This window comes from Trachemys scripta, chromosome 2 (genome assembly GCF_013100865.1).
Source record: "Trachemys scripta elegans isolate TJP31775 chromosome 2, CAS_Tse_1.0, whole genome shotgun sequence".
NCBI classification, from domain to species: domain Eukaryota; kingdom Metazoa; phylum Chordata; order Testudines; family Emydidae; genus Trachemys; species Trachemys scripta.
In genome coordinates this window covers 40886799-40914670 of record NC_048299.1, presented here as the reverse complement: position 1 = coordinate 40914670, position 27872 = coordinate 40886799, and the positions used below count along the sequence as shown (strand labels likewise).

The 27872-nt window shown below is 41.2% G+C and overlaps 2 protein-coding genes across 4 annotated transcripts in view; one reads left to right on the top strand and one right to left on the bottom strand.

The window, feature by feature from the left end:
• DBF4 (DBF4 zinc finger) overlaps nucleotides 1–24340 on the bottom strand; it is a 36524-nt gene extending 12184 nt beyond the window's left edge. The window contains exons 1-9 of one of the 3 annotated variants that reach the window (XM_034760382.1): nucleotides 24247–24340; nucleotides 23642–23737; nucleotides 20406–20584; nucleotides 11490–11684; nucleotides 8768–8818; nucleotides 8120–8189; nucleotides 7877–7953; nucleotides 6231–6261; nucleotides 5909–5951 (exon numbers count right to left, since the gene is read on the bottom strand). In XM_034760382.1, the coding sequence (XP_034616273.1) occupies nucleotides 5909–5951; nucleotides 6231–6261; nucleotides 7877–7953; nucleotides 8120–8189; nucleotides 8768–8818; nucleotides 11490–11684; nucleotides 20406–20584; nucleotides 23642–23687 (692 nt within the window). In that variant the 5' untranslated portion in view covers nucleotides 23688–23737; nucleotides 24247–24340. Of the gene's footprint in view, nucleotides 1–5908; nucleotides 5952–6230; nucleotides 6262–7876; nucleotides 7954–8119; nucleotides 8190–8767; nucleotides 8819–11489; nucleotides 11685–20405; nucleotides 20585–23641; nucleotides 23738–24197 lie in introns of all 3 variants that reach the window. The other 2 variants (XM_034760381.1, XM_034760383.1) reach the window with 2 other exon arrangements.
• A 22-nt stretch (nucleotides 24341–24362) lies between these two features.
• SLC25A40 (solute carrier family 25 member 40) overlaps nucleotides 24363–27872 on the top strand; it is an 84474-nt gene continuing 80964 nt past the window's right edge. Inside the window, exons 1-2 of the mRNA XM_034760384.1 lie at nucleotides 24363–24558; nucleotides 25789–26423. Coding sequence (XP_034616275.1) covers nucleotides 26398–26423 — 26 coding nt within the window. The 5' untranslated portion in view covers nucleotides 24363–24558; nucleotides 25789–26397. The remainder of the gene's footprint in view (nucleotides 24559–25788; nucleotides 26424–27872) is intronic.

The following is a 27872-nucleotide window of genomic DNA, read 5'->3' as shown; positions in this document are numbered from 1 at the left end:
ACCCCAGTCTAAAACTTCCATGCAACAGTTTCGCTCTCCCACTAGTCCGTATTCACCTTGGCATGAGCTGCAAAGCAGTGCTGTAATGAGGTACTCCAAAGGTAAAGTGATAATTAACATTTCTTATTAAAGGTATTTATGGAAATAACATAAGAGAGTTTTAAGACTTCTCTTTCCCTTGGTTACATCTGTAAATCTAATTATGTATCTATCTATCTGTTTTAATCAGCAACCTCTGGCGTGGTATGCTTGAGAGGTGGTCCCTCCATGCCGGCTGAATATTTGACCTGGATCAGGCAAACAAGGCGGGATATGTTCTGCAAGATCCTCCAGTTCTCTACAGCTGCTGACTGCGAGCATGACTAGAAGGACCAAATGACCAAGAGTAGTGTGAAGAACCAAGAATGGAAAGTGTGGCTGCTGCTTGAGAGGCAAAGAGACTGAAAGTTGCAACAGGAAGGGCACCGGGATATTCTGGTTTGTCTCAGGCAACAAACACAGATGTTGCAGATCCAGAACATAACTGAACTAAATGCCTGAAGACCTGGACACAACCACCATTCCAATCACTGGAAAACTCCATGGTCATATGACCTCTCAGCATAACAGGTGGCAGCACCGCACAAACCCTTACTACCACTTCATGCCAGGAGAACTATGACTGCCCCTACACTAATCTGATAACTACAGGATCAGCCACCAAGCAGAGTGCGCTACATGTTTTTAACATGAATAAAACATTGTAATAAGTATTTAAAAACCAAGAAAATAATTAGCCTACATGTTTACATATTATTAAGTATGATCACCCTGATGGAATCCACAAAATCCTACCTCCATACTTCAGCATTGGCATGGGGGTGAACGGGGTTCGACAGCGAAGCATGGCGGAGCGTATGTTCTGGCAAGTCTTACCAAGCCAAAGAGGAGTCGAGCTAGCATCCTGAGTAGTAGGGAGTCCGACTGTACCTCCATTACTCTGGGGCAACCTGGCCAAAGTTGAGGGGGTACCGCAGCTATACGGCACAAGGGCTGGCACCCCGAATGCACTGCTGCAAAATTCTCCTGCCAAACAAGCCGCACAAAGCAGAATAAACCAGGAAACTGAGCAGAGACTCATGCGTCAGCCTGACCAATGCTCACAACCCGGGGTAGCACAGGATTAAAAATGGAAAATGACTAAAAGAATAGTCCAACTATTTGTTGCAAGTCACAACACAAGAACGCTATAATCTGATCTGTACATCAATACTTACATTGAAGTCACAAGATCAATAAAAGCCAATATCATCGGGATATATGAAACAAGAAGAACCAAAGACTTCATTGCACAATGGAAAAGCAGAGAGCAAATATTCCTAGGAAGATCATTAGACAATAGAGCAAGGACTGTAGGCATTGGATTCATGGTCAGGAAAGAAACAACTGCGACATCATATCACCCCGGATAGCAGTTCTCACACTTCAGATAAAACGAAGGAGAACAATTAAAATTATTCAGGTGTATGCTCCCACGCAGCAAGTGGAAGACGAAGAAATGGAACATTTCTACAAAGAGCTGGAGGGGGCAATGCAGAAAAGATCCACCTACACAATTATCCAAGGGAACTTCAATGCAATAGTAGGTGGAAAGGAGAATGAGAAAGAAAAGAATGTGGGAAAATTGGGTAAAAGGTGTAAGAAATGATCCCGGAGCACGTCTGGTTGCATTTGCAGAGGCAAACCATCTCCACATAATGAACACGATATTTCAAAAAGAACAGCTTTGGTAGTGGACATGGAAAAGCCTGGATGGAATCACACTGAATCAGATTGATTATGTAATGATGGATACCAGAAGAATCTTCAACAATGTAGTGACAATAGGAGAATGAATCATTTGCACAGGCTCAGAACATCATACATTGCGCTCAAAACTATGCGTTGACAATGCTTACGAAGACTGAGTGAAGAGAAGCCAGAAACCGAAGCAAAAATGGCACTTCAATTAAGAGACATTTGCACAGGAAGTAAGTGAAATGGACCTCGAGTATAAAGGTCAACAAGGACATTGATGAGGACTACGAAGAGTTTATCTTGCAGATAATCTCAGCCGCTAAGAAGGCAAAAGAACTGAAAATGCTGGGATGCAAGCAGAGGACCAGTGAGGAAACTGTAAATCTGATGGCGAGAAGGGCGTGCATGAAATTAGAAGGAAAAATGGACAAGAATACAGAACACTGTGCAAAGAAATTCGTGTGAAGATCAAAGAAGACTACAAAGACTTTAGAAAGAAGAAATTGAGATAGGCGGACGAAAAGAACGAAAGTCTGAAGAAGGTAGAAAGGGATGTTAGGCTGAAACAGATAATGCTGGCAGTGCTGAAAGATGAAAATGGTGAAAGGACATCGGAAAGGAGCAAGATGAATGAAATATGTACAAAATTCTACAATGATCTCTACTCCTCGCAGATCAATGTCCAGCGTACACCGTCAAGGCAGCAGGTTACAGAAGAAGTTCCCGACATTAGGTGGGAAGAAACTGAATACACAGTTCATAACATAAAGAGAGGGAAGAGTCCGGGAGTGGACAATATTTGGCCAGAATATCTGAAAGCAGGGGAAGATAGTCTCTTCAAAGCATTGTCGCAATGGTTCACCATCCACATCAATAGCAGCCGTGTTCCAGATGTATGGAAGAAATCGAAAACAATGCTATTGATGAAGAAAGGCAATCCAGAAGAACTGATCAATTACCATCCGATCATACTCCTCTCACAAGTGTATAAAGTCTTCACCCGCATCATACTCAATTGGATTAAGAAGGATCTTGAAATGCACGAAAGCAGAGAACAAGCTGGTTTCCGCTCAAGATATTCGACAATTGATCACATCCACTCAGTTCGGCAGCTCATCGAAAAATGCAAGGAATACAACATACCATGTGTATTGCATTTGTCGGCTACAAAAAGACATTCGACTCGGTGGAGATTAACGCTGTACTCAATGCGCTCAATGAAACTGGAATCGATCCGAGGTACACTGACCTGGTAAAAGAAATTAATCGCAATTGCTCGACAGAGATAACATTATTCAATGTACCCTGCATCATTACTATTCACAGAGGAGTCGAACAAAGTGACACAATCTCACCGAAGCTGTTTGCAGCAGTACTGGAGTCGCTGTTCAAGAAATTGACCTGGGAAGAAGGAAACAGAAGTGATGGAGAACAGTTAACACATCTTCTCTTCGCTGACGACTGCATAATACTGGAAAGACACAGCAGAACTGGAGAACAACTTGCAGTAACTGCAAACACTTTCACATGATATCAGGTTGGAAGTGAACATGTCAAAGATGAAGTGGATGCGGAATGAGCATTGTGCAGAAGGAATCATCACTGTAAATGGGAAAGAAATCGAGGAGATTGACAAATATATTTACCTGGGTCAGCAAATGAGCAGAGACAACTCATTCAAAGGGGAATGCAGAAGGAGGCGAAAGGCAGGGTGGGCAAGCTTCAACAAAATAAAGACGTCTCTAATGGATGATGAACTGCCCATGAAGAAAAGCAAGAACTGTTCAACTCCACTGTTCTGCCTACAATGATATATGGAACAGAAAGCTGATCAATGACAAAAGTGGAGAAAGAAAAACTAGAGGTCCCCCAGAGAGCCATGGAAAGGTGAATGTGTAAGATATTGCTCCATGATCATATATCGAATGAGGCGATTAGAAGGCGCACAGATGTGACTGATGTAGTGCAGGCAATGTGTGATGCAAAGTGAAGATGGGTGGGTCATGTAGTCTGCAGGCAAGACAATAGGCAAGACATCAGTGACTGGATCCTCAGAGACCACAAGCAACTGCTGGGCAGAACAAAAATACACTGGACAAAATTATTTGGCCAGAAATGGAAAGAATGTGCTCACAACAAAATAGAATGGTGTGGCGTCAACTTGCGTTCATGGAGGGATGGACAAGCTAGACAAAGGTGATGATCAACCTGATTCAGTGGAGCTAAAATGCTTATTTGCACTTTAACTTTGTTTCCTGTTTATTTGCATAAAATATATATATATATATATATATATTTTAAACTTAAGTGTATATCTATTAGTTTGCAACAAGCATAAATGCCATATTGCAAAAATTACTTTTCAGGAACCAATTATCAGTCCATGTTTAAGTTCAGTAGCTCACAAAAGCATCACACAACACTACTACGGCTGACTTAAAACATTCTTTTAAGGCATCCCTCAACTGCATAGCCCCACAGATGGCTCTTCTAACAGTACTTGTATCTGGCTGTTCAAATTCAGCAGCCAGCTGGTCCACCTCACCAACTCCCCCCCAGCCAATTGCCTTTCTCAATCATCTCACCAATATTATGTGATGTACAACATGCAGCAACAATAGAAATGTTTGCCTCACTGAGATCCATCCTAGTCAGTAAACTATGCCAGCAATCTTTTAAACTACCAAAAGCACATTCAAAATCATCCTGCAGCTGTTGGAAAAGTCCTGCGTTGTTAAGATATGCGCGCCATATACTTTCCCTGTCCAGCCCACACCGATATCATTGAAGCGTTCCAGATAATCCACTCCACCAGGGCTGGCATAATCATGGAAAAGTACCTCTTTTAGTTTATGTATTCATTGGCAAGGTAGGGTAGTGCCAGAAAAGGGATAACAGAAAAAGGTGCCATCTATGGCAGCACCTTAGATCAGGAACTCCATTGCTTCAAATCCACCTACTACTTCCTGCACGTTGACAAGAGTCCCAGTCCTGTGCAGTGAGATATACTTATTGGCCTTGCACTCTTGGATGACAATGGACCCCACTGGATTTACTAACTCTGAACTGACCGGCCACTGATCGATAGAAATCTGATGTTGCAAACTTCCAGAGCAAAACTGCCACTTGCTTTTCCACTGTCAGTGCAACTCTCATTCTGGTATGTTTGCACTGGATGGCTGGGGCAAGCTCAGCACACAGATCCAGGAACATAGCCTACTGAATTTGAAAGTTCTGCAGTTACTGCTCATTATCCCAACTCTGCATTATGATATGATCCCCAACACTCGTTTCTCAGGCCCAGAAGCACCATCTACCAGGTGGAGTTGCTCCATGAATGCCAGAAACAACCTGACATTTTTATTCTGTGTCCATCATTACCCATTCATCATCCTTGAACATTTCCTCTTCCTCACAATACCACCAGTTATGGTAATATTCATTGAAGTTCCACAAATACAAAAGAATTGTGGATCCTCTAATTAGCAATGGTTATTAGAATTGTGCTGAGCTGTGCAGGGTTCAGGCTTCTACCAGAGAGATGGTAGAGATGGAAAAGGACAGGCAGGATTTTGGGAATTTAAAAAATGATGCAAAAATTATGGGATGGAAAAAGTTGCACTGGGGGATCTTGACCCCCTAGTTCCCAGAAATCCCTGGGCAAATTGCTTGTATCCAACTACGCAGTGAAAATGTCCCACAAGGCATTGACCTGGATGGTGGCACAGGACAATGGGATAACCTGTCCCGGGTAAACTGCATTTACTACTGATGCAACCACTTGTGGATGCGAGTGCTGACACAAACAGCCAGGTATGCACACCCGAGCGATATAAAAAGTTGGTGGAGGTAAGAGGATGCAACTTATGTTGACCAAATTTTGTAATGTAAATACAGTCTGTGATGCATTATCACGAGTTCAGTGAATAAACATGAGCTTCCAATCAAAGACTTTGGGTTCTCCTGGAGGTTGATTATACTGCCATAGTCTCTTATCTGAAGTCAACAAGTCCAAGGAGCAGTAATCCAATCAGTCGTCCAGAAAGACTATCATGTATTTTCAAATGATTCAGTTTGTTGAGCATATTAGAGAGTAAGACAGCAACCCCTCCCATCCAGAAATAGCACTTACCAGCTTCTGTCTTCCACTTTCACAAATGGATTTTTCAGCCGACCTGCTCAACAGAAAAAAAAAAAAAAAAAAAAAAAAAAAAAAAAAAAACACATTTCCCCCCAACCAACAATAAACTATTTGTATAGACAGACATCCAGCTGATTTTTTTTTTAAATATCTGCCTATAAACTTATCATTACCATGAGATATTTTTGTACACTTTTCTCAGGCCAACTAGATTAAGAGTATGCCAAGGATGCTCTCTCAGACAAACAATGTATTTTTCAGCATTCAGAAAACATGATAACGTAGAAACCTCGACAAGTGTCAAAATACTTACTTTTTGATTTCTGACCACCACATCGTTTCCCCTGGTTAAAAGAAAAAAAAGTTTGAATATTGTTTCTATTTAACCTCAACATTTAGTGGAATATTTCTAAAATTGTGTGTGCATGTTTGTGTGAAATCATGATTAACTGATATGCAAATTAGGCACATGAATATTCTGAAAATCTGTCATGTCTATTTCTCAAAGAAATATTGCAAAATTCTGCTATTCAAGAGTAATTTTTTAACAAATGAATAAAATTTTCCTCATAACCATCATGGTAAAAACTGATGTGAAAACTGGCTGATGGATATTTACTGTATTTTTGCAATACTGTTTTATTATAAATGGAGATAACAGGTAAAAATGCTGTTAAAAATTGTAGGAGGCAACTTTATTCGTTTCAGAGCATTTATGGCTCCTTGCATAAAAATATCACTAATTTACGTGATTAAAAGTGACAATAGTTATTCCATGTTATTTTAGCAAATCAGGACTGTACTACAGGAAATATTTACAAATTTCAAAATATTAAGTCCTTGGATTTATTGGTTAAAAACCAAATCCTCAGATTCCATAACCTCCTCTAGAGTTGTAGCTCTACTTAAGACTACCTGGAATGTGGCAAGATACTGAGTCAACATTACCGATTTTGTATTACTGAAAAGTATCAGGCCATTACAAGACCCAGAAAGGAAAATTGATACACTCATGAGATTCGGCAAAGGCTTCCAAGTGGCTCCAAAAAGTTAATTTGTACTGAATTCCAGGGCAGCACGTACAGTATTATCTGCTATTTACATACTACAGATCAGGTGGACTGGGCATCCATAAAAATTCACTGCCTTAATTAAAAATATAAAGCTACCAGCCAAACAACAGTAGCCTAAATAGAGTTACGCTGATCATAAACCAGGAACTGGGGGGGACCAATAAAAAGTTATATGCTGGCTCTACACCACACTTGGAGTAGCCTGAAGACACTGTACTCCGGTGAGAAGACTGGGAACCAAGAGACTTTTGCTGTGCAATCTGGGAAGAGTCACACTCTGTAGGCCAAATTTTTCTATGTAGTGTCGTCACTTTGATCTTTACTGCTTATCTAGCCCTGGAAAGATCACCCCAGTGCAACTGGGATCCTCCAGTGGCATAAAAGTAGAGGGTCTTACACATCCATACCAGGGAAAAGATGGTCATGGTTGGGATACCCTTAAGGCATGACAATATCCCAATTTTCTGGCTTGTGGGACCCTTAGTAAACAGAATAAATTAGAGTAGTCCCCAGTCTACTCTAGCTTGGTGCAGGGGGAATAGCCCTCTCAGAAACTTTACAGCTACTGGCTCCTAGACATACTTTTTTCAGAGCGGTGAACTAGAGAGACTAAGGATATTATTAAAGAGATTAAGGATATTACAAATTTATCTTAAAAAAATGATGCTAGTCAAACATAGCAAGCATTTCCCTTCTGATTTTTAAACTGATTTGGTTTAAAAAATTACTGAGGGCCCAAAAGACATACCAGTTATCAGAAAATTAATACATAAATAAACCAAAATACATAAAAATAAACCAGCCTCTTGGAAGGAACTATTTACCTCACCTACAATATTTGTCATTGCTAATAATTATTTCATTAAGTTAGAAAGGACTCACTCACCACATCTTTGATTGAAATGCTTGCTTTCTTGATCAGGTAGAGCTCCTTTTTTTTTTGCTCAAGATAATTTTTAATATCTTTCAAAAAAGGAGAGAATTTATATTTAGCCAAACTTCTTTTTTAAATGCTTGAAGTGATTTGTTGTTTTTAATAATACTTTTGAAAAATAGCAAATCTTGTTAGTGATTTAATTAAAATAAATTTCACGTTTTGATTAAAAGTTTATAAAACTAATATATTTACCATCAACATGAAGTATTTTCACTCCCCAACTCAAGGCATTGGATAGTATACTACCTGAAGGGATTAATTCCTGCAAAAAGTAAACATTATTAATATTTAATAAAAGCAATACCTTTAAAGATTTGATGTAAAGCAAGACATAAGAAAAGTTGAGGCCAAGACATGGTCTTTTCCTGCAGTTTCCTGCCAAAAGATAAGGATGACTTTCACTTGCCTCAACTGCCTTCACAATCTTCATGTCACAGCATCTTTCCATCCAGAAGACATTTGGCTTCCATAAAACCCATGTTGCTCACATTGTTATATGATTTATCAACTGGGAATCCTGAAACTGCTGAATTTATTCATATATATAATTTCTGTGTGTACGAACTACAGGAAATGCAAAGACCTTGATCAAATATCAATTATTAGTCATAAAGTCATAAACCTTTACAAACAGATCCTTTCTCTCCTTCCCGAGGTCTCTTGCAACAAGTCCTGAAGGTACAGTGTGCTGGTGAGAAACAGCATAGCACCTCTGGCTGTACTTCCCATCAGTGTATTTTCCCTTAGATCGCTCTACTTCTGCTGCTGTTCACTACCACTCAGAATAGCGAGAGAGAAATAATCTTTACTAAATCCAAATTTATGGACTGCTCAGCTTACCTGTTCTTTGATAGCTTTTTCAACTAAAGATTTTCCTCTACTCAAACGTACCTAAAATTAAAAGAAACTTTGCTTATTGTATGCAACACATTAGTGCTCATTTCAGATAGTGAAACATAAGGGGAGTTATCTTTTTATATTAAAAATTAGCTTTTTGTACAAATTGAGGTTAAACGTTATGTGTTAAATATCTCTATTAAACCAACAAAATACCGTATATTATAACCATCATGTGTTAATGCATTATTTAATATGCTACCATTTTCTATCAATTTTCATTCATTCAATCAGATGCTGAAAATCAGCACTCCTTTTACAGAGTGCTGTTGGGATCTATATAGCTAAAAGGTCAGTATTTTCACTGTTAATAGTTTGCAATATTGAAAGACCACTTCCATGAGAGTTACTAGCAATATGTTTTAAGGAACAAAATTTTGGCACAATACCATCTCAACAGCCTGGGTGAAATTCTAGAGAAGATATTGCCATATTAGCCCTCTACTGCCAAGGACTGATATCACTTATGAACACCCATATATTTCAGATTCCAAACATTCTAAGTCACCTCCAAGCAGGAGGGACACATAGCAAAGAATTAACCTCATCCTATAGGTTAAATAGGATTTTGAAAATCCTGAATTTATGAATGTTTTTATGGCCACATTTGCTCAGTGTTAGGACTGTGAAATGTCTTTGATTTCTGGATTTTTTTCAGTGATTATTTTGGGAAGATCAATTACAGAAAATAAATCAGCAAGTACTGAAAACACAAAAACGTGGTTAATCAGTGTTACCAGTTTTCATGTCCTCTGTTAGACCCAGCAAAGTTTAACAATGTAGTCTTTACCTAAGCTTCCAGTTTTGTTTACTGCAAAGACAGATTTCACAATGCGTATCAATGTGCAACTGCATGATAAGGGATATACTTCAATACATATTCAAGGAAATTATGATATTCAGCTATGGGCATAAGACATTTCAAATACTTATTAGAAGCTAAACACCAGAGAGAAAGTGCTCCCCCCAGGCACCTCTAGGATGACCAGCTCTGCTGCTGCTTTTTTCCAGAGCTTTTCATGTCTGAATCCTCCTTAGCTGTCAAGTCCCACTTCTATCCTGACCTCTCCCACTGCAAGACCTCCGACTTCCCTACTGTATGACCACATTTATTAGTAACGAACAGAGACTTAGCTGGGTAACCTGTTACACACACACAAGATTAAGTGAGAATGACCATATTAGAAAGTACTGCAACCTGGCTTGTGTATCCTAGCAAGTGCAGGGTGAACTTTTCTGGACTAATAGTTTATTTGTTGAAAAACGCAGTTTCGGTTGATCCCAAACTATTTGTGAATTTGACAGAAATTTCCCAAACAGTTTCAGCCAAAAACAGATCAAAGCATTAGAGCAGGGATCTCCCACCACACAGGCAAGTGCCCAAATCACCAGGATATAGAGTAGTTCTCTCTGGCCTAATGTATTCTTTTACAAAGTGGAACAACACCAACAGAAGACAATGAGAAAGAACCCCTGCAGACTACCTGATAGCCCAGGGATTGGGTCTCTCATGTTGCAGAGAGTGCACTAAGTTCAAATTCCTTCTCCGCCTCACTTGTGGGGAACTGAACCCAGGTCTCTTGCATTCCAGATAAGTGCACTAACCACTGGACTAAACATTACAAGGTGGGCCCCTTCAAATTGTTAATCTAGACCTTCATTTCATTTACTTGTATGTGAAAATGTGCCCCAAAACAAAATGGTTAGTTTTGGGTCAAACAAAACATTTTGTTCAATTTGAAATGAAATGTCAACTTTTTTCAATTCAGTGATATTTTCTGGAATTTTAGGATTGGTTCAAGCTAAATTCTTTTTCAGATTTTTCACAGCTACCAGAAAACTCAGTTTTTCACCCACTGCCAGTCATAATCCTATTCCTAAACAGGGATCAGACATGGTATGCTCACATAGTTTTTAACTGTGTCACAGGTGGACATGAGACTTGCTCAGTCAACCATGTTACAAACTTGGTGGAAATCAGTGCAGTGCTCAGGGAAAGGGCCTGAGGACTATTAAAGTCATTCTGTAGCAAAAAACATTTGACCACTGAAAACAAACAGATTTACAATATTTGATTTGTGTGCTTATTTCCTAGATGATAATACAGCTACAAAAATCTTCTGTCTACTAGTGTTGATAAGATAGTGAAAGTGAGTTGACTGTATCACACAAAATCTTTCCACTAGCAAAATCATGTAGAATGATGTTAAAAAGGCTCTACATACGTAGCTGCAATTCCTGGGTTTCTAAAGAATGTTGGCATATGTCACTGCAGGTCTTGTTCACATTAGGGATCAAACTGTGTTCTGAACCATTTTAAATTACACCGTTTCAAAGTTGTTAATGATATTGCTGTTTAAGCAGATTGCCACCCTATGCTAGAAAACAGTTTTCAAAACTTTGGTTTAAACTTGGTTGGCTTCAGTAAGGAAAGAGCCAATATTTGAACTGTATTTTGGGGAAAAACACTCTAGCTTAGGCAGGTTAAGCCATATTTAACTATCAGAGTTAGTTTTAAACTGGTTCAAACTATGTTTGTTATGTTGAACCAAGTCAATCTCAGCTCCACAGTTTACACAGCCTTTAGAAAACAAAATAAGGGAAGATCGTATGAGCAGCTGGGGTAGGATGCACGATTTGCAACATTTTTCCTCAAGAAACTTACTGTATCCACCATCTTAAATGAATTTCCACCATGTCGATCTCTTCTGCTACTGGGATGAGGTGAACTATTTCCGCCCGTATGTGCAGAGCCTGGGCTTGGGACCGGAGAAATTTGTCCAAGAACCTGAGCAAATTTTGCTTCCTTTTTATTAGAAATCAGATAGCTGATATCTTTGCTAAGAAATCCCTCCACTCTCTAAATTTAAAAGAAAAAAAGTGAGTAATTATCTCAATCATATGCTCTTTAATTTATTTAACCAACCAAGAAGCAATAAAATATCCTTACATTTCTTAACTGCTGTTTAGAAAATGCTGCATTAACAATAGCGAAATTAGCGGGTAGTACTGCTTATAATTAAGGGTGATGACCCTTCCCATTATCAACTGTTTTCAGTTGCTTATAACTTTGACAAACTTTATTCATGCAGGCTGAAAATTTCCAAAATTGCTTGCCTCAGGCTGAATTTTCTCAAAACAATTGAACAATTTCAAAGAATGAGGATAAAGAAAAATAAGTTTTGCCCATGCAACTCCTTCTTTGAGTAGTTCTAGCGCCCTCTTGCTTTGGAGCAGGGCTTGAAAGTTAGCCAGGGTGACCGTTGTGTCTGGTATGTGTATTTTGCCATCCCCATGAAAATCTGACCAAATTAGCTAAATTCTAAGACTCTGAACAAACAAGGGTCAGTCCTAGGACCAATCCTATTCAACTTATTCATAAATGATCTGGAGAAAGTGAGGTGGCAAAGTTTGCAGATGATAGTAAACTGCTCAAGATAGTTAAGACCAGTATTCACAGTTTTAAGACCAAAGCAGACTGTGAAGAACTTCAAAAAGATCTCACAAAACTAAGTGATTGGGCAACAAAAAGGAAAATGAAATTTAATGTGGATAAATATAAAGTAATGCACATTGGAAAAAATAACCCCAACTATACATAATTTAGCTAATTTAACTACAATGAATCAGGAAAAAGATCTTGGAATTATCGTGGATAGTTCTCTGAAGACGTCCATGCAGTGTGCAGCGGCAGTCAAAAAAGCAAAAGGTTGTTAGGAATCATTAAAAAGGGGATAGAGAATAAGACGGAGAGTATCTTATTGCCCTTATATAAATCTATGGTACGCCCACATCTTGAAAACTGCGTACAGATGTGGTCTCCTCAAAAGAAATATACTGGCATTAGAAAAGGTTCAGAGAAGGGCAACTAAAATGATTAGGGGTTTGGAACGGGTCCCATATGAGGAGATATTAAAGAGGCTAGGACTTTTCAGCTTGGAAAAGAGGAGACTGGGGAAGATATGATAGAGGTATATAAAATCATGAATGATGTGGAGAAAGTAAATAACTTTTCCTTATTTACTTGTTCCCATAATCTAAGAACTAGGGGCCACCAAATGAAATTAATGGGCAGCAGGTTTAAAACAAATAAAAGGAAGTTCTTCACACAGTGCACAGTCAACTTGTGGAACTTCTTGCCTGGAAGTGGTTGTGAAGGCTGGGACTATAACAGCGTTTAAAAGAGAACTGGATAAATTCATGGAGGTTAAGTCCGTTAATGGCTAGTAGCGAGGATGGGTAAAGAATGGTGTCCCTAGCCTCTGTTTGTCAGAGGGTGGAGATGGATGGCAGGAGAGAGATCACTTGATCATTACCTGTTAGGTTCACTCCCTCTGGGGTACCTGGCATTGGCCACTGCCAGTAGACAGGATACTGGGCTAGATGGACCTTTGGTTTGACCCAGTACGGCTGTTCTTATGAGGGTCCAGTACCCAGAGCTGCTAGGGCTCCGGGGTCCCCTTCACCACTCGTGGAGTTGAGAGCACAAAGCATCTCACAAAATTGGGACCATGCTGCTTCCCCAAGAATAGCAGTACAGAAATAATACCCATTTCATTTCTCTTGCTTGTGCACTTATCCTTCCCAAAAAATTATTTTAAAAGTTCTGGGTTGGAGAGAAGAACAAGAAAGAAGACAAAAAGATTATACTGTTAAATTCAAAGGGACACCTTCAAGTTGAAATCACATTGCTGTGAAATTTCATCCCTAATAGTTTCATACAACAACAAAACTTGCAATAACCAATATAACACAATTCAAGTTGACAGTTCCCCAGTAGGCTCCTATTAGTTCACAACTGTAGCTATTCTAGCTTTCTGAAAAGCAGATGTGGTAAGCAGCTCCTATCAACTGCTGCAATTATAGGGAATGGAAACATTTTTACTGCCAACGCTCTTTTATACAAATTCAACTAATCCAACTTTTACGTGGAGTTCCACAGCTTTCCGTGTCAAAGCTATGTCCTGTGTTGAGCTTGGAGCAAATTGTTTCTTCAGATCAAAAATGTAAGAGGATTAAAAAAGATTTAGTAGGATTTCTCAGAATTTATAATAATTAATTGAGAGTTCAATAGAGTATTTGCAAATATTTAATTAATGTATTCTTTGAAAATGACATTTATTTAAATTAGGTTTCGATCATATTCTAAAAGGTTGAAATCTGGATCCCACGACAATGCAGCTGTTAGATCAAATAACTGCTATGTTAATTTCCAAAAAGTGCTAAACAACGTTGACTTTCCAAATGTTGTTGTAAAGCATGCACAATGCATCTGACTAGATACAAATGTATCCAGTGCTATAGGTGTGGATGATGCTTCTCAGTCAGAAAGAAGCCAGCCCCTGACCTGAATGGTGGCCAATTCTGCTCTAAATTACACTGTTGTAAATCAGAAGCAATTCCACTGATGTCATTAAGTCAGTCCAAATTCTTACAAGTATAATAATAGAGAGCAGAATTTAGCCCCACTGTTTAGATATGACACTAAAAATAGAATGGCAAAAATAAGAGGATTAGTGCCGGGGGGGGGGGGGGGGAGAAGAGGGAGACGGGACGACAGTATTAGAGTAAAAGTTAATGTGATTATTTGAATTATGTCGTAATGATTCCACGTTGCTGGTGGGTTTTTTAGATTGTAAATTATGGCTGAAATCCTGCAAATATGCTTAACTTCACATATGAGTAGTTCCACTGAAGTTAATGACTATTTATGTGCATAAAGTTAAGCTGACACACAAACCTTTGCAGGACTGGGGCCTAAACTAAAAGTCCTGTGTGTTTTGGTGCAGGCTTACAGGGGCAGAGGGGTTGAAGAGAGGGAGACAAGGAAGAAGTATGGCTCATAGGAGTAAAAACAGGACACGAAGAGATAGGGAACAGACAGGAAGAGAGAGAATGGAGACAGCAAAAGTGTCATAGTGCACTTTCTAACTTGATACAAAAGATACTCATCCCTCCCCATGCAGCTGCAGAAACCTGCAGAATTTATAGGTAGAATGATCTTGCTTTGCTCCTGTAGCAATTTGGAACCAACTACAATTGCACAAAGCCAGTTGAAGAAATGGGAATTCTGGGTGGACCACTGAACTAAACTGAAGGGAAAAGAAATAAAGAGAGAGAAGGATAGTTGAAGAGAAGATAGATACTGAAAACCACAGAGAAGAGCTGGAAGAAATTCAGCTGGACGCAGCAGGGTTGTTTTTTTTTTTTGTTTTTGTTTTTTTTTACATAGGGGTTGCATGAATCCCACATTTTCTCTTTTCTGGAGGTTTGGGAACATAACCTACAAAATCAGAAGAATCTTGCAAAAGTTATCATGACTGCATCTGTGCTATTACACAGTTGTGCTTTCCTAGCAGAAAGAGCAGTGTAAGTCAGGGGTGGGCAAACTATGGCCCGTGGGCCACATTTGGCCCGTCGGCTCGATCCAGCCCACCAGCTGTTTTAAGCCGGCCCTTGAGCTTCCGCTGGGGAGTGGGATTTGGGGCTTGTCCTGCTCCAGTACTCCAGCTGGGGAGCAGGGTTGGGGGCTGCTCCCGGAAACCGCAGCATGGCCCTGCTCCAGCTCCTACACGTAGGGGCAGCCACAGGGCTACGCTCTGCACACGGCCCCCTGGCCCCCCCTGGGAACAGGGAGCCAGCCAATGGGAGCTGCAGGGTTGGCACCTGCAGATGGGGCAGTGCACAGAGCCACCTGGCCGCAGTTCTGTGTAGGAGCCAGAGGGGGGGGACATGACTGCTGTTTTCGGGAGCCGCTTGAGGTAAACGCTGGCCTGAGCCTGCACCCCTGACCCTCCCACACCCTGAACTCCTCATTTCTGGCCCCACCCTGGAGCCTGCACTCCCAACCAGAGCCCTCCCCCCCCCCCCCCGCACCCCAACCCTAATTCTGTGAGCATTCATGGCCCGCCATACAATTTCTATTCCCAGATGTGGCCCTCGGGCCAAAAAGTTTGCCCACTCCTGGTGTAAGTGATAACACAAACTTACTCAGTTTCACAGATGCTTAAGTACAATTGTGCTGATTTTTACTTTCTAATCAGATACCCCAGAAGAACTGAAAAATAAGGAAAGGATGGCAAGAGAACTAGAGAGTAGCAGAGTAAAAATATTCTGACATGCCTCAATTTGAAAGAATCGAAAAGGAACAACTCTTCAGACTAAACTTAAACCCTAACTATGAAAACAGTTTGAGCTCTTATAATAAAAATACAATCATTAAAAATTACCATTGACATTGCATAGCAAAGTAAATCTCCACAATATTATAAAATTAAAGTATTTCTAAGAGCTAAAAACATGCAAAATTAGTTCTGAACAGTCTGCTTCCTTATATTTGATTTTGAACTTTTGCTCTCAGCAACAGAAGGCCTATAAAATTTGTGGGAAACCTGACCTAGTCACAGATGAATGCCACTATAGAAAATGTTATTTACATATGAATTGCAAGCTGTTTTAGAAATAATTGAACTGTTATAAGGTAATAATACACTGTTGTACCTATGTATGGGAGGCTTAATCCACAATTAATAATTAAAAAATTACAATTTTTTTTCATTTAATTGTTCTACCCTGAGACAAGCCAATAAATCACTGCTTTAAATTATGATTGGTATCACCTGAATTTTTTTAAAAAATAATTGATTTAAATCAGGTTGAGACTTCTTAAAACAAAGTTGAAAATCTGTGCCACCGCAACTTTATATTAAAATTTATAAATTAACTAAATTATAGATGCTGTTTACAAAAAAGAAATACCATCATTGATAGGATATCTTATTTGAATTTTACAAAAGTGCTATAGGCAAAAAAACAAAATATTGAAAAATAAGGCTCTGACCCTGCAAACACTTAAAGGGGGACGTAAATTTACTCTCATAAATAGTCCCATTGATTTCCACTATGCATTTGCCTAAGTGTATGCAGCATCACCAGCTAAAATTGTATTTTTATTAGAAACTTTCTCAGCTTAAAATCTCTCACTTCAAAATAAAATTACTTCAGTTTTAAAAATGAAAAAGTACTCAGACTTTCAATACATTAAAGTTATTGTGAACTTTTTTATACACACAGGATATCATTTTCAAAAACAGGAGCTTAGGAAGCCCACTCTTTAGATATCTATGGCTGGGATTTTCAAAAGCATCTCCATGATTTAGCAGCACAAGTCTCAACGGCTTAAAATATGGAGGAATGTAACCTGGTCAAAGCATTTCAGCTGTCTTGTGGATTTTCAAAATATTGGAGGGTGATGGTGTTCGCAAATATAGCAGGGATATTTGTTTATCCATTTTGCGTCTGAGTTTTTATTGTTCTTCTAGCAAGGATGCTAATGAGGTCCTGGACATGTCTTTTGCAGCACAGATTAACATTTTAAGTGTGAAACTTCTTAGTAGCATTCTTTAATGTAAAATCAGAAGTTCTACTAACAATTAGAAAATCAATTAAAGAAACAAGTACTAAATATCCACTTAGCCATCTAAAACTATAACACAGGAAGTAAAGAATTGGCAACTTGTAAAAAGATATATAATTTCAATTTTTAAAAATTGTATTTTTAATTGGATAAAAATGTTTTTATCCAAAATTCAATTCTTTTGTCTATTTATTAAGGTAACTTGGAGATGTTAGACTGCATTTTAAACAATATTTTGTGGCATTCAGAATGAATTCCTAGACCCTAAGACGCTATGTTCTGAGACAGTCAAAATTTAAGACACTTTCAGGCTTGGTAAATTCACATTTACCTTTCCCCAACTCCTCTAGTTGGCGGTTGGTGAGGTTGTTTTTTTTATTTTTGGAAAGTACATGAAATTATTCATGAGATTCAATGATCATTTAATTCATTCCCAGTATTGTCTAATTACATTATCACATACCACTTTTCCAGGGGACCCTGCCTTATTACTGAATGAGTAGTTATTCAATATTTCTATTTTATCCTTTTAATTAAATGTGTTGCCACATTAAATATTTAACGTACATCATCCAAAACTTGCACCAAATACAAAATTATTCATTTCCTCTTCAACTTTCTGTGGTGCTCTCACCATAGGATTGCAGTATTTCACGGATATTAATAAATTTATCTTCACAACATGCTTGTGTGATTAGATGCTATTACTACCCCCTTTACAGATGGGGAACTAAGGTACAGACAGATTAAGGTCCAAAATATCAGAATTGTGCATTAACTGTAACTGCCAATTTGAGACACCTCGGGCCTGATTTTTCAGAGTACTTAACATTTTTATAACACTATGTTGAAAAGATAGTTCCAATTGACTTCAGTTGTGAGCATTCAGCATTTCTGCAAATCTGGCCCCAGGTATTTCACTGTGTGAACTCAGAAAATTAGCGGCCAATTGTGAAAATTCTGGTGAAAATGACTTGCCTCAAATCACAAAGGAACTCTCTGACAGAGGCAGGAATAGAATCCAGGTCTCCAGAATTCAGTTTCAGCATAAAACCATTCTGTTACTTTTCGCAATCCCTGTCTCCTTCTATGCGCATTTCAACTCTCTTACAAATGAGGCTGGCATCCTACAGAAAACATCATTTATTATACAACCTTGATTCCTTCCCAGATCACTGTCCAACCTGAGCACTGTATGAAATAGGATCCTGTGATTAAAAAAAAAAAAAAAAAAAAAGTGCATGGTTGCAGGGATGGATTAACCCATCACTGGGACCTAGGCAAACACACTTCCGGGTCCCTACCTTCTAATATAAACAACACATGGCCATACAGTACACTCATCGCGACTGGGCTGGCCATGTTGTGGATCTGCCAGGAACAGCCGCGCGGGGTGCTGCTCACCATAACAAAGGAGCAGCTGGGACAAACTCGAGTGGTGCTGTAATCCCATGCACCACGTTGCAATGCCATTCACTCGAGTGAAGTTTTTTCAGTGTGCATGCAAATCAGCATCACTGTTTTTTAAACAAAAAACCAATCACAACCCACTTTGGCCCATACCCCACAAATTTGGGTCCTAGGCACGTACCTACTTTGCCTATGCATTAATCTGGTTCTGCATGATTGAGTAATTAAAGACTATCTAATAATGCATATGTATGTACAAAGGGTCTGTATTTAAGGTTGCATGAGTAATGTTTATTTTGGCATTTCCTAACTTCTGAATGCTTGACTTTGCAATCTTAATGTTCTTTTAATGTAGGGGAAAACTAAAAATAAATTATGTGCAGTGGAAGCATAATGACCCCCACCTTGGGTCATCAGCAGAATCTGGACCTATAGATTCACAGCAATGACCACCTCTTAAGATAGCAGAATAACTGGTAGCAGTAGAAGGCTGTTATTCTCTATGTAAACCAACCACTACAATGGGCTGAGACATACACTTTGCCAGTGGGTTTCACAGCTCTTTCACAGCAGAGGAATACAGAGACACAGAACTCCTTGATTCTGTAGGGGAGCATGATGTGGTGGCTATTAGTCATTCTGTCCCTCTGCCCCCAACCTGTCCTCCCCCCCCCGTTTCCCATCCAGCCCTGGGCTCCTGCCCCCTCCTCCTCTGTTCCTATCCAACCCCCCACCCCAATGGCACTGTTTTTGCCTCCCACCCTCTCTGGTCCTAGCCAACCCCTCACATCCCAGCCCCAGTCCACTTCCATCCTTGATCCTATCCAACCCCACAACCTCCTCATGCCCCCCTCCCGTTTGCTCATATCCAAACACTCCACCCTGCAGCACCTACCTCCCCAGCCACCTTCTGGCTCCTGCAACACCCCACACTTTTATCACTACACCCCCAACCCTCTGAATCCAAATCAGGTCACCTCCCCCTCCTCGCTGCCTGGGGAGCCAGGAGTGCTGGCCGCACAAGAGATACTGCCCCTGACAGCATGGAGAAGCAATTGCAGGGAAAGAACTATTCAGTCCTTGCAGCTCTGGGCTGAAGCATGCTCAGATGAAATATTTGGAGAATTTAGCTACCAAACTCCAATAAGTCTCTTCTGAGCATTTTTAAAATGAGATTTTTTGGTGAGGCTCATTACTTGGCCAAATTTATGCAAAATTTCATGTGGACAGCAAAAGGCACATCCCTGGCACCAATGTGACCTCCTTGCCAAAGTCTGCTCTGAAGCATGGAGACACTGGAGCTTCCAATGATACTGTTGTAAAAAAGCTTTAAACATGGGCAAAACAACATATTTTCCCCTAATCTCATTTTTGGAAACAACTAACCCAATTAGACAAACTTTCAAATAAAAATTCAGCCTGAGACAGACACTCAGCACAGAAAATTTCAGACAAAACGGTTAGAGTTAGGCAAAGTTATAAGTAACTGAAAACAAGGTCTTAAATGGAAATATTGGATGACCGTAATCTTATAGACGATGCTACCAGCTCCATTTAAAATAGAAAAAAACATTCACTAAGCTAAGGGTTCATTATAAATAATGAGAAAAACATATAGAAAATGAAATTACTTAACAACATTTTTTAAATTATTCATTTTTAGCCACGTATATACAGAACACAATGTATTGGAAAAATATCCAGGACTTGCTATTATTTTTCCTACTTTGTAAACACATATGATTTTTAACTTACCCCTCCTAGTTCCTTAAGATCCTTCTCTAATTTTTCAGAGATCACATTAGACGGAATATCAAGATAAAACACCTTCCCAGTAAGTGGCTTATATTTAGATTTCTCTGTCTTTGTGGTATCTTTTTTCAAAGTTTTCAGAGAAGGTTTATTTTTTTCCGTTTTTCCTTGCGTTCCACCTGCTGTCAAAAGAGTAGATAATTTGAATAGGATTATATTGTATGTACTTGTGTGTTTACAAAAATACATTTCCCTCTTTAAGGCCAAATTCAAGTAGGGAGAGTAGGGGAAGGATAAGCCAAGATTCCGCATGAGCAGGATATATTTTTGATGAACTGTGACCCTAAAGCATACAAGAAAAGTATCTTAAAAATAATAGAGCACCGAGCTTTAACGTAATACAATATTAAAGTTTTGTTCATTATTCAGAAGACATTTTGATGCTTATCCAAAATAATTTAAAAACAATGACACTAATATTAAAGGGGAGCAATCACCAAAGGCCCCAATCCTGCAAACACTTATGCATATCCTTAACTTTAAGCATGCAGCTGGATTACTCACAGCTTAAAGTTAAGCATGTGCATAAGTATTTGCAAGTGTGGGTCCTAATTCATTCAAATTGTTCTCTTAGGGCATGATCCAAAACCCACTGAAGGCAGTAGAAAGATTTCCAGTGAATTCAGTGGATATTGTTACACCAAGTCCTTACAGTTCTGTTAAAATCCTCTTTTACAGTTGATTTTCCTTTTTTACCATTAGCAGTAGAATGTCCTCTTTTCTTTCCACCCAATTTGCCAAATATTACATTGTGTTTGTAATGATACATCACTAGAAAATTTACTGGTACCATCAAGGACGGACAATGTTCTGGGAACTGAAAGTACCTCTCTTTACTATTCCCTTAAAGTAGCAATACTATCTGCAAAACATATATTTAAAGGCAAACAAAATATCAAAAAAAAAAAGGATTAGTTTCTGCTCTGTCACTTGACTTCAGATTTGTTAAACAGGTAGAAGAACTCAATCCTACTCCCATTTAAATCATTGAGAACTGGATGGGTCCTAAATGAGGGCAGAATTTGGATCTAAACAACTAATAACCATTCAATAATTCCACTTTTCTAAACAGCAAAAGAACTTTAAGGTAATATCTCACTGAAGAAAAAAATTTAGAGAAGTCATATTGCAATCATTCATGGAAGAACTATTTCCATGAAACTTCAGATTAAAATTTTGCAAACATATTATATTAAAAAAGCTAAGTACTTTTTTTAAATTGATAATGTCTTTTCTTCTGCTCTGTCAGTCATTTGTATTTAGATTGTAAAACGTTTGTGAAATGGATTTTCCCTTGTCATATGTACGAACACTGCCTAACACAATGGGATTCCATACTGGGTGGAGGCCTCTAGATGCTGTCATAATATGATTAAATAAAGTTACAAATAGTATTATGGTAGCACCTACAGGAAACACTCATGTGCGGTATCCCAAACAATGGTGGGCGCAAATATTTACATAAGTTTAACTTTATGCACATGATTAGTCACATAAAACTAATACTGTGATAGAACCTTAACAGTAAATATTTTAGGCAACAAAAATAGCTCTTCCCCTTGAAGAGCATGCAACTTAACATAAACCACAATACGGTTCCAGCCTTTCAACTGGATATGTGCGCGTGGACCTCTCTGGAGCCCAGTAGATCCACCCAGACAAACATAATTGCAAGATTAAGCCCTAAAACATGTAAATTAATTGCTTTACTCAAGAGATTAGAGACACTGAATCCAATCCTGTGATTAGAATTTTCTTCATATGAACAGTGTCATGGATGTCACTAGTTTAACTTGAGTTATGAGTACAGATTGCAAAAAAGATCAATCCATAAAACTTCACCTTTCCAGCATATTATATAATTTAAAATAAAAAACAGAGTTTCTCAAAAAGTGGGGGATTAGCTTTATCTTGTAACCACACAAAGGCCATGATCCTGTAAAATGATCTACACAAGTTGTCTCCCATTAGCGAAGGCAGACCTATGCACCGATGAGCCCCACTGACTGCAAAAGACCTCATCCTGGGTGAATCAACTTGCAAGACTGGGACCTTAAAGGGAAAATGAAAGGTAACGCCAATAATTTATATAATCAATTATATTATCTAGGTTACTTTAATACCACAAATTAACAAGACAAATATCAAAAGCCTCATTCCTGCAAGCTGCTCTGAGGATGGACCTGCTGCCAGGTCTAATGATGTCAATGGGGGAAGGAGCTCTCTGCCTGCGTGGAGCAGTTTATAGGGCCTACGCCTAATTTACTCTTCCATGTATCTACTAATTACTTATTTTCAGCACTTCAGACTGCTTGTACAATCAACAGGCTAACCAGTTTCACTTATTTCTAGTCAGTTTCACTTTTTGTTCTCATGTATCAGCATAAAGCAGTATTGAGCTTCCAACATTACAGAGAAAGGTTTTAAAAACCTAACCATTTCAGCTTTCTTTTGAATTTTCAATTACTGGAAGATGGTAGTGTTTACAGATACAGCAGAGATATTCCTTTATCCATTTTGTGTTTGAGTTTTTGTTAGTAACACTGCTTCAATGGGACTATCTTAACAAATAAAATTAAACATGTTTATGCATTTATAGGAAATGGTACATCAGGCTTCAGTCCTAGAACTAGTGCCATGCGCCTAGATCAGGGGTCGGCAACCTTTCAGAAGTGGTGTGCCGAGTCTTCATTTATTCACTCTGATTTAAGGTTTTGCGTGCCAGTAATACATTTTAACATTTTTAGAAGGTCTCTTTCTATAAGTCTATAATATATAACTAAACTATTGTTGTATGTAAAGTAAATAAGGTTTTTAAGATGTTTAAGAAGCTTCATTTAAAATTAAATTAAAATGCAGAGCCCCCTGGACCAGTGGCCAGGACCCGGGCAGTGTGAGTGCCACTGAAAATCAGCACGCATGCCATAGGTTGCCTACCCCTGGCCTACATCCTTGAGCCCACCAGGAGTCAAAATGCTGGATTGAGGCCCCATCATAGGTAGTAATTAAATGTAGCCCCCTTGTTATTTGAAGGACTTGAGAAAAGCAGGTCCCAGTTAACAATTTACCTAAATTAACTTGTTAAAAAAAATCCATTACAGCAACTGAATGAGATTTACATCACTTTGAACTGCTTTCCATAACAGTTTAAGATCACATGGGGAAAGACCTTCACCTACGTGTAACTTGTCCTTTGTTGCTAATCTTCATAGCACTTGGTTTCATTTTCCTGGTGAGTCACATTTTTCCGTCCACCTTCCTTCGAGGGTTATGACCTGCAGAAGAAATAGTTCAAGAGAGAGATTAAACGCACAGGAAAAGGGCAGAGGCAGCCCATGCACTCTCCACCCCCAGTTACTGCTCTCTGGCTCCCATCCCCAACACACTGCTGCTTCCAAGTCCCAGTCACCCCCACCCCAGCCACCGCGCCTCTGCTCCCCCGTCCCCGCTCTCAACGGTCACCCGCGCCCTAGTCATCGCTCTCCTCCCCCCCCCCCCGGCCCTCTCCCAACGTTCACCCCCGCTCCCCTCGCCCTCTCCCAACGGTCACCCCCGCCCCAGTCATCGCTCCTCCTGGCCCTCTCCCAACGGTAACCCCCCCCCCTCAGCCACCGCTCCCCTGCCCCTCTCCCAGCGGTGACCCCCCTCGGATCCCCTGCCCCTCTCCCAACGCTCACCCCCGCCTCAGCCACCGCTCCCGCTACCCCTCTCCCCCGGCTGCTCCCGGTCGCTCACCCTGGGCTCTAAGGCCGAGCCCCGGCCCCCGTGACCGGGGCGCTCTCACCCCGCGGGTGGCTCTCTCGGTGCTTTCCCGCCTCACGAGTCCGACCTCAACAGGGGCCTACTAGCCTGGCCTCCTTCCTTCCCTGCGCGGCCCGCCGGCGGGCGGGGCTGACTAGCGCCGCCCCCTGAGGAGGCGGCACGACTGGCGCTGCCCGGCAGAGGGGGATGCCGGCGCAAGGCTAGTGTCGGTGCCGGAGCTGCCCTTCCCCCCAGCGCTGGGAGCAGAGTCACTCGGAGCGGGCTCCTGCCTCCCAACAGCCCGGTACGGGGCAGCGTGCGGGCGGCTGATGGCCTCCGTGGACGAGCTCTCCGGGTGGGAACGCTGCTGTAGGGGGTACAGGTCCCTAAGTGGGGAAGCGACATTGTCTGTCAGTGGCCGCAATCCTGAAGGGATGGTGCATGGGGAAGGAGCGGGGGCAGTCGGGGAGGGTGTGTGTGGGGGGGCTGTAGAGTCACTAGTGGGGAGGGAGTGGGGGCTGTAGTCACTAATGGGGGAGGGTGCGGGGGGGAAGAAGGAGTTGGGGCTGTCGTCACTAGAGGAGGATGGTGGGGGGGAAGGAATGGGGGCTGTAGTCACTAGTGGGGGAAGGAGAGAGGGCAATAGTCAGTAGTGGGGAATACTGTTGGGGGAAGGAGTGTGGGTTGTAGTCACTAGTGTGAGGACATGGAGTCTGTGTGGGTAGAGTGGGAGGGGTGTGTGTGTAGTAGAGGCTGATGTTCCTAAAGGGGACTGTGTCTTGTGGGGTGGGGTGAAGGAGCTTTTCTATGGAGAGAGCAAATTCTCTTCAGCCTGGGGTGTGCGCAGAAATCTGTAGGAGGACATGATCTTGAGGAGGGGCTGATTATATCCTTCAGTTTCGAGGACTGAAGTTTCTGAGGCCTTGTCTTTACTGGGGGTGAGGGGAGTGTGTTCTTAACTAGAGTTAGCTAATTCAAGGGAAAATCCCAGTGAACTTGAGTTACCTCACCCAAGTTAAGAGCACACCTTTTTCCTGGTGAAAGCCTATGGGGGTATGAATGATACCAGTCTTTTGGGGGTGGTACATGGACTCTCTGGAGGTATATGAGCTTGTGAGAAGATCTGTTTAGACATAAAGACTCTGAACCATTAGAGCTTGGGTTTGTTTATACTAGAAAGTTTTGCTGCTTTAACTATATTGATATAAAAATGCATATACTTTTCAGGAAGCAAGGTAGGCAATATTGATATAATTGTGCCCAGACTAGGGCTTATACTGGTAACTACATCAGACAAGGCAAAAAAAAAAAAAACCTGTATGAGACTGTAAGAGCCTACAGTGCTGGGACCTGGGACCATAGGGATTCTGTGCTGCTGTATGGCTAGTCGAGGCTTAGGCTGGGCTCCTACAGGAGGACTCTGTGAGGCTGAGCTTGACAGGAAGCACTGCCCAGTAGGACTTGAGTGGTAGCCCTTCGGAGCCCACTGATTGGCTGATACTTGTACTTAACCCAGGAAGCTAAGAGGGGAGGGCATCTGAGCAACAATGCGGACTGACTGCCTCTCTCCCTCTATCCACTTTAGACTCTGCTTGCATTAGACCCTAGACTCCAGCTTCTGACCCTGGTCTGTCCTTGTCTTTGCTCTTCGATTGCTGTTTGTAACCTGGCATCTGACCTTCATCTCCTGGTAATCTTCCCCTGCCTACATCCTGACTCTTAGTTTGTCCTCTGGCCTGTCTTGGACTCTGACCTCCTGCTACTTGACTTGGGCCGACTCCTGCTCCGACCACTACATCTGACCACCGTTGTCCAGTCATGACACAAACATAGTTTTCGGGATTTAACTTTTCTAGTTTAGGTGAGGCCTAAGCAGAAAGATTGCTGAGACACCATCAGTGAAAATGCTATAAAAAAGGTTATATAAAATTTGATTACTTAAGCGTTCCCATCTAGTCCTGATGTATATGATTTTATGGCATCCCACGCCCCATTTTTATTATCTTATTATGCTCAAACCTTTTCCTGTCCTTCACCATTGTGCATGCCTGCTGGCTTGTTGTGGGTTTTTTGTTTTGTTTTAAGAGTTGCTTATGATTAGTAGACTCCTTGCATTGACAAAACCTTCAAAGAAAACAATATTAGAATATTTATTTTTGAATAAGGAAAACAAAGAAGAGGATTAACTTTGCAGATGCAAGAAAATAATTGCCAACAATGGTAAATCTACTGCCGTTTTGCAGTTTTCAGTTATAGCTTTCTATGCAATTATATTTCATGAAGTGATAAGAATTCTGTTGAAACTTGAAATATATCATGTAATTAATGAATTGGACCAGAGGTTTGTTAGAATGCTCCATCAGTTCAGATGTATTTTTTCCTAATCCTGCTTTACTGCAACACAGTTGAAAATTTTTTAAAAAATCAGAAACTGGGTATCTATAAGGTAACCCCCTGCTTGCTCAAAATGGCGCTATGTCCCCCTCTACTGGTGGCTAGGCACCCGAGAGAATGATGAGTCTGCTATAGCCTTGGCTAACAGATACTCCTGAGGGCATTCTGCACCAAAAAATTAAAAATTCTGAGTACAATATTTTAAAATTCTGCAAGTTTTATTTGTCAATAAATAAATGCAGTGGCTCCAGCATGGCAGTGCATGAAGGTGGGAGATCACCCTGCAGCCTCCCCATCCCAGGGACACGAACTCAGTGATGACGCTGCACCCAACCCTGATGCAGCACAAGGCCTGGGCCTGCCCCAGAAATGCCCTGGGGCCCTGCCCCTCTGCGTCAGGTGCACCAGGTGTGGGGCAGGCAAGCTGGCTCAATCCGGCAGGAGCCAAGTGTGGAGGAGCTCAGTGTTGGGGGATCCAGGTGTGGGGTCAGAGGATTCTGTGTGGGACAATCTGGGTGCAGGCAGCTCAGTGGATTGTGTAGGTGTTGGGGGATCTGGATGCAGAGAGACTCGTTCGGGGGGGCGGGGTTCCAGGTACAGGGGCAATGGGATTCTGGAGGGGCTTCCAGGTGAAAGTGGTTGGGGCTCAGCGGAGGGGTCTGGGTGTGGGGTCTCAGCAGGGGGGTCTGGGTGCTGCGGGAGTGGGGCTTGGTGGAGTGGGGGTCTGAGTGCAGCTAATTGGGGGTCTGTATGTGAGGGCTCAGGGTGGTGCAGGGGTGTGGTGCTCATCAGAGTGGGGGTTTGAGTGCAGGGAGCTCAGTGGGGGGTGGTCTGGGTGCATGGGTGGGGGTCCAAAGTCAGTGGGTTGGGGTGCAGAGGGCTCCAGATGCAGGGGTTGAGGTTCAATGGGGTGGGGTTTGGGTATGAAGGGCTAGGGGGATTCTGGGTGTACGGGGTGTGGCTTGTCAGGGGTGTCTGGGTATGGGAGGTCCGGATGCATGGGATTTTGGGGAACTGCTCCCCCATCCACACACAGTGACCCTTCTCTTGCCCCCCCCCCCGCCGCAACTGAGGAGCGATGTGGGCAGGAAGCAGGGGAAGATGCTGAGCTTCCTGCAGCTAGGGGAGCTTTCTGGGGGTGGGTCTGACACAGCCCCAGCCACTCCTTGAAGGGGAAGAGGAAGTCCAGTCCTCTCCTGCCTCCAGCCCAGCCAGGATTAGCATCTGATCTCAGCTCAGGGTAGAAGCCACTGGCTGGGGTGTGCCTAACCCTGT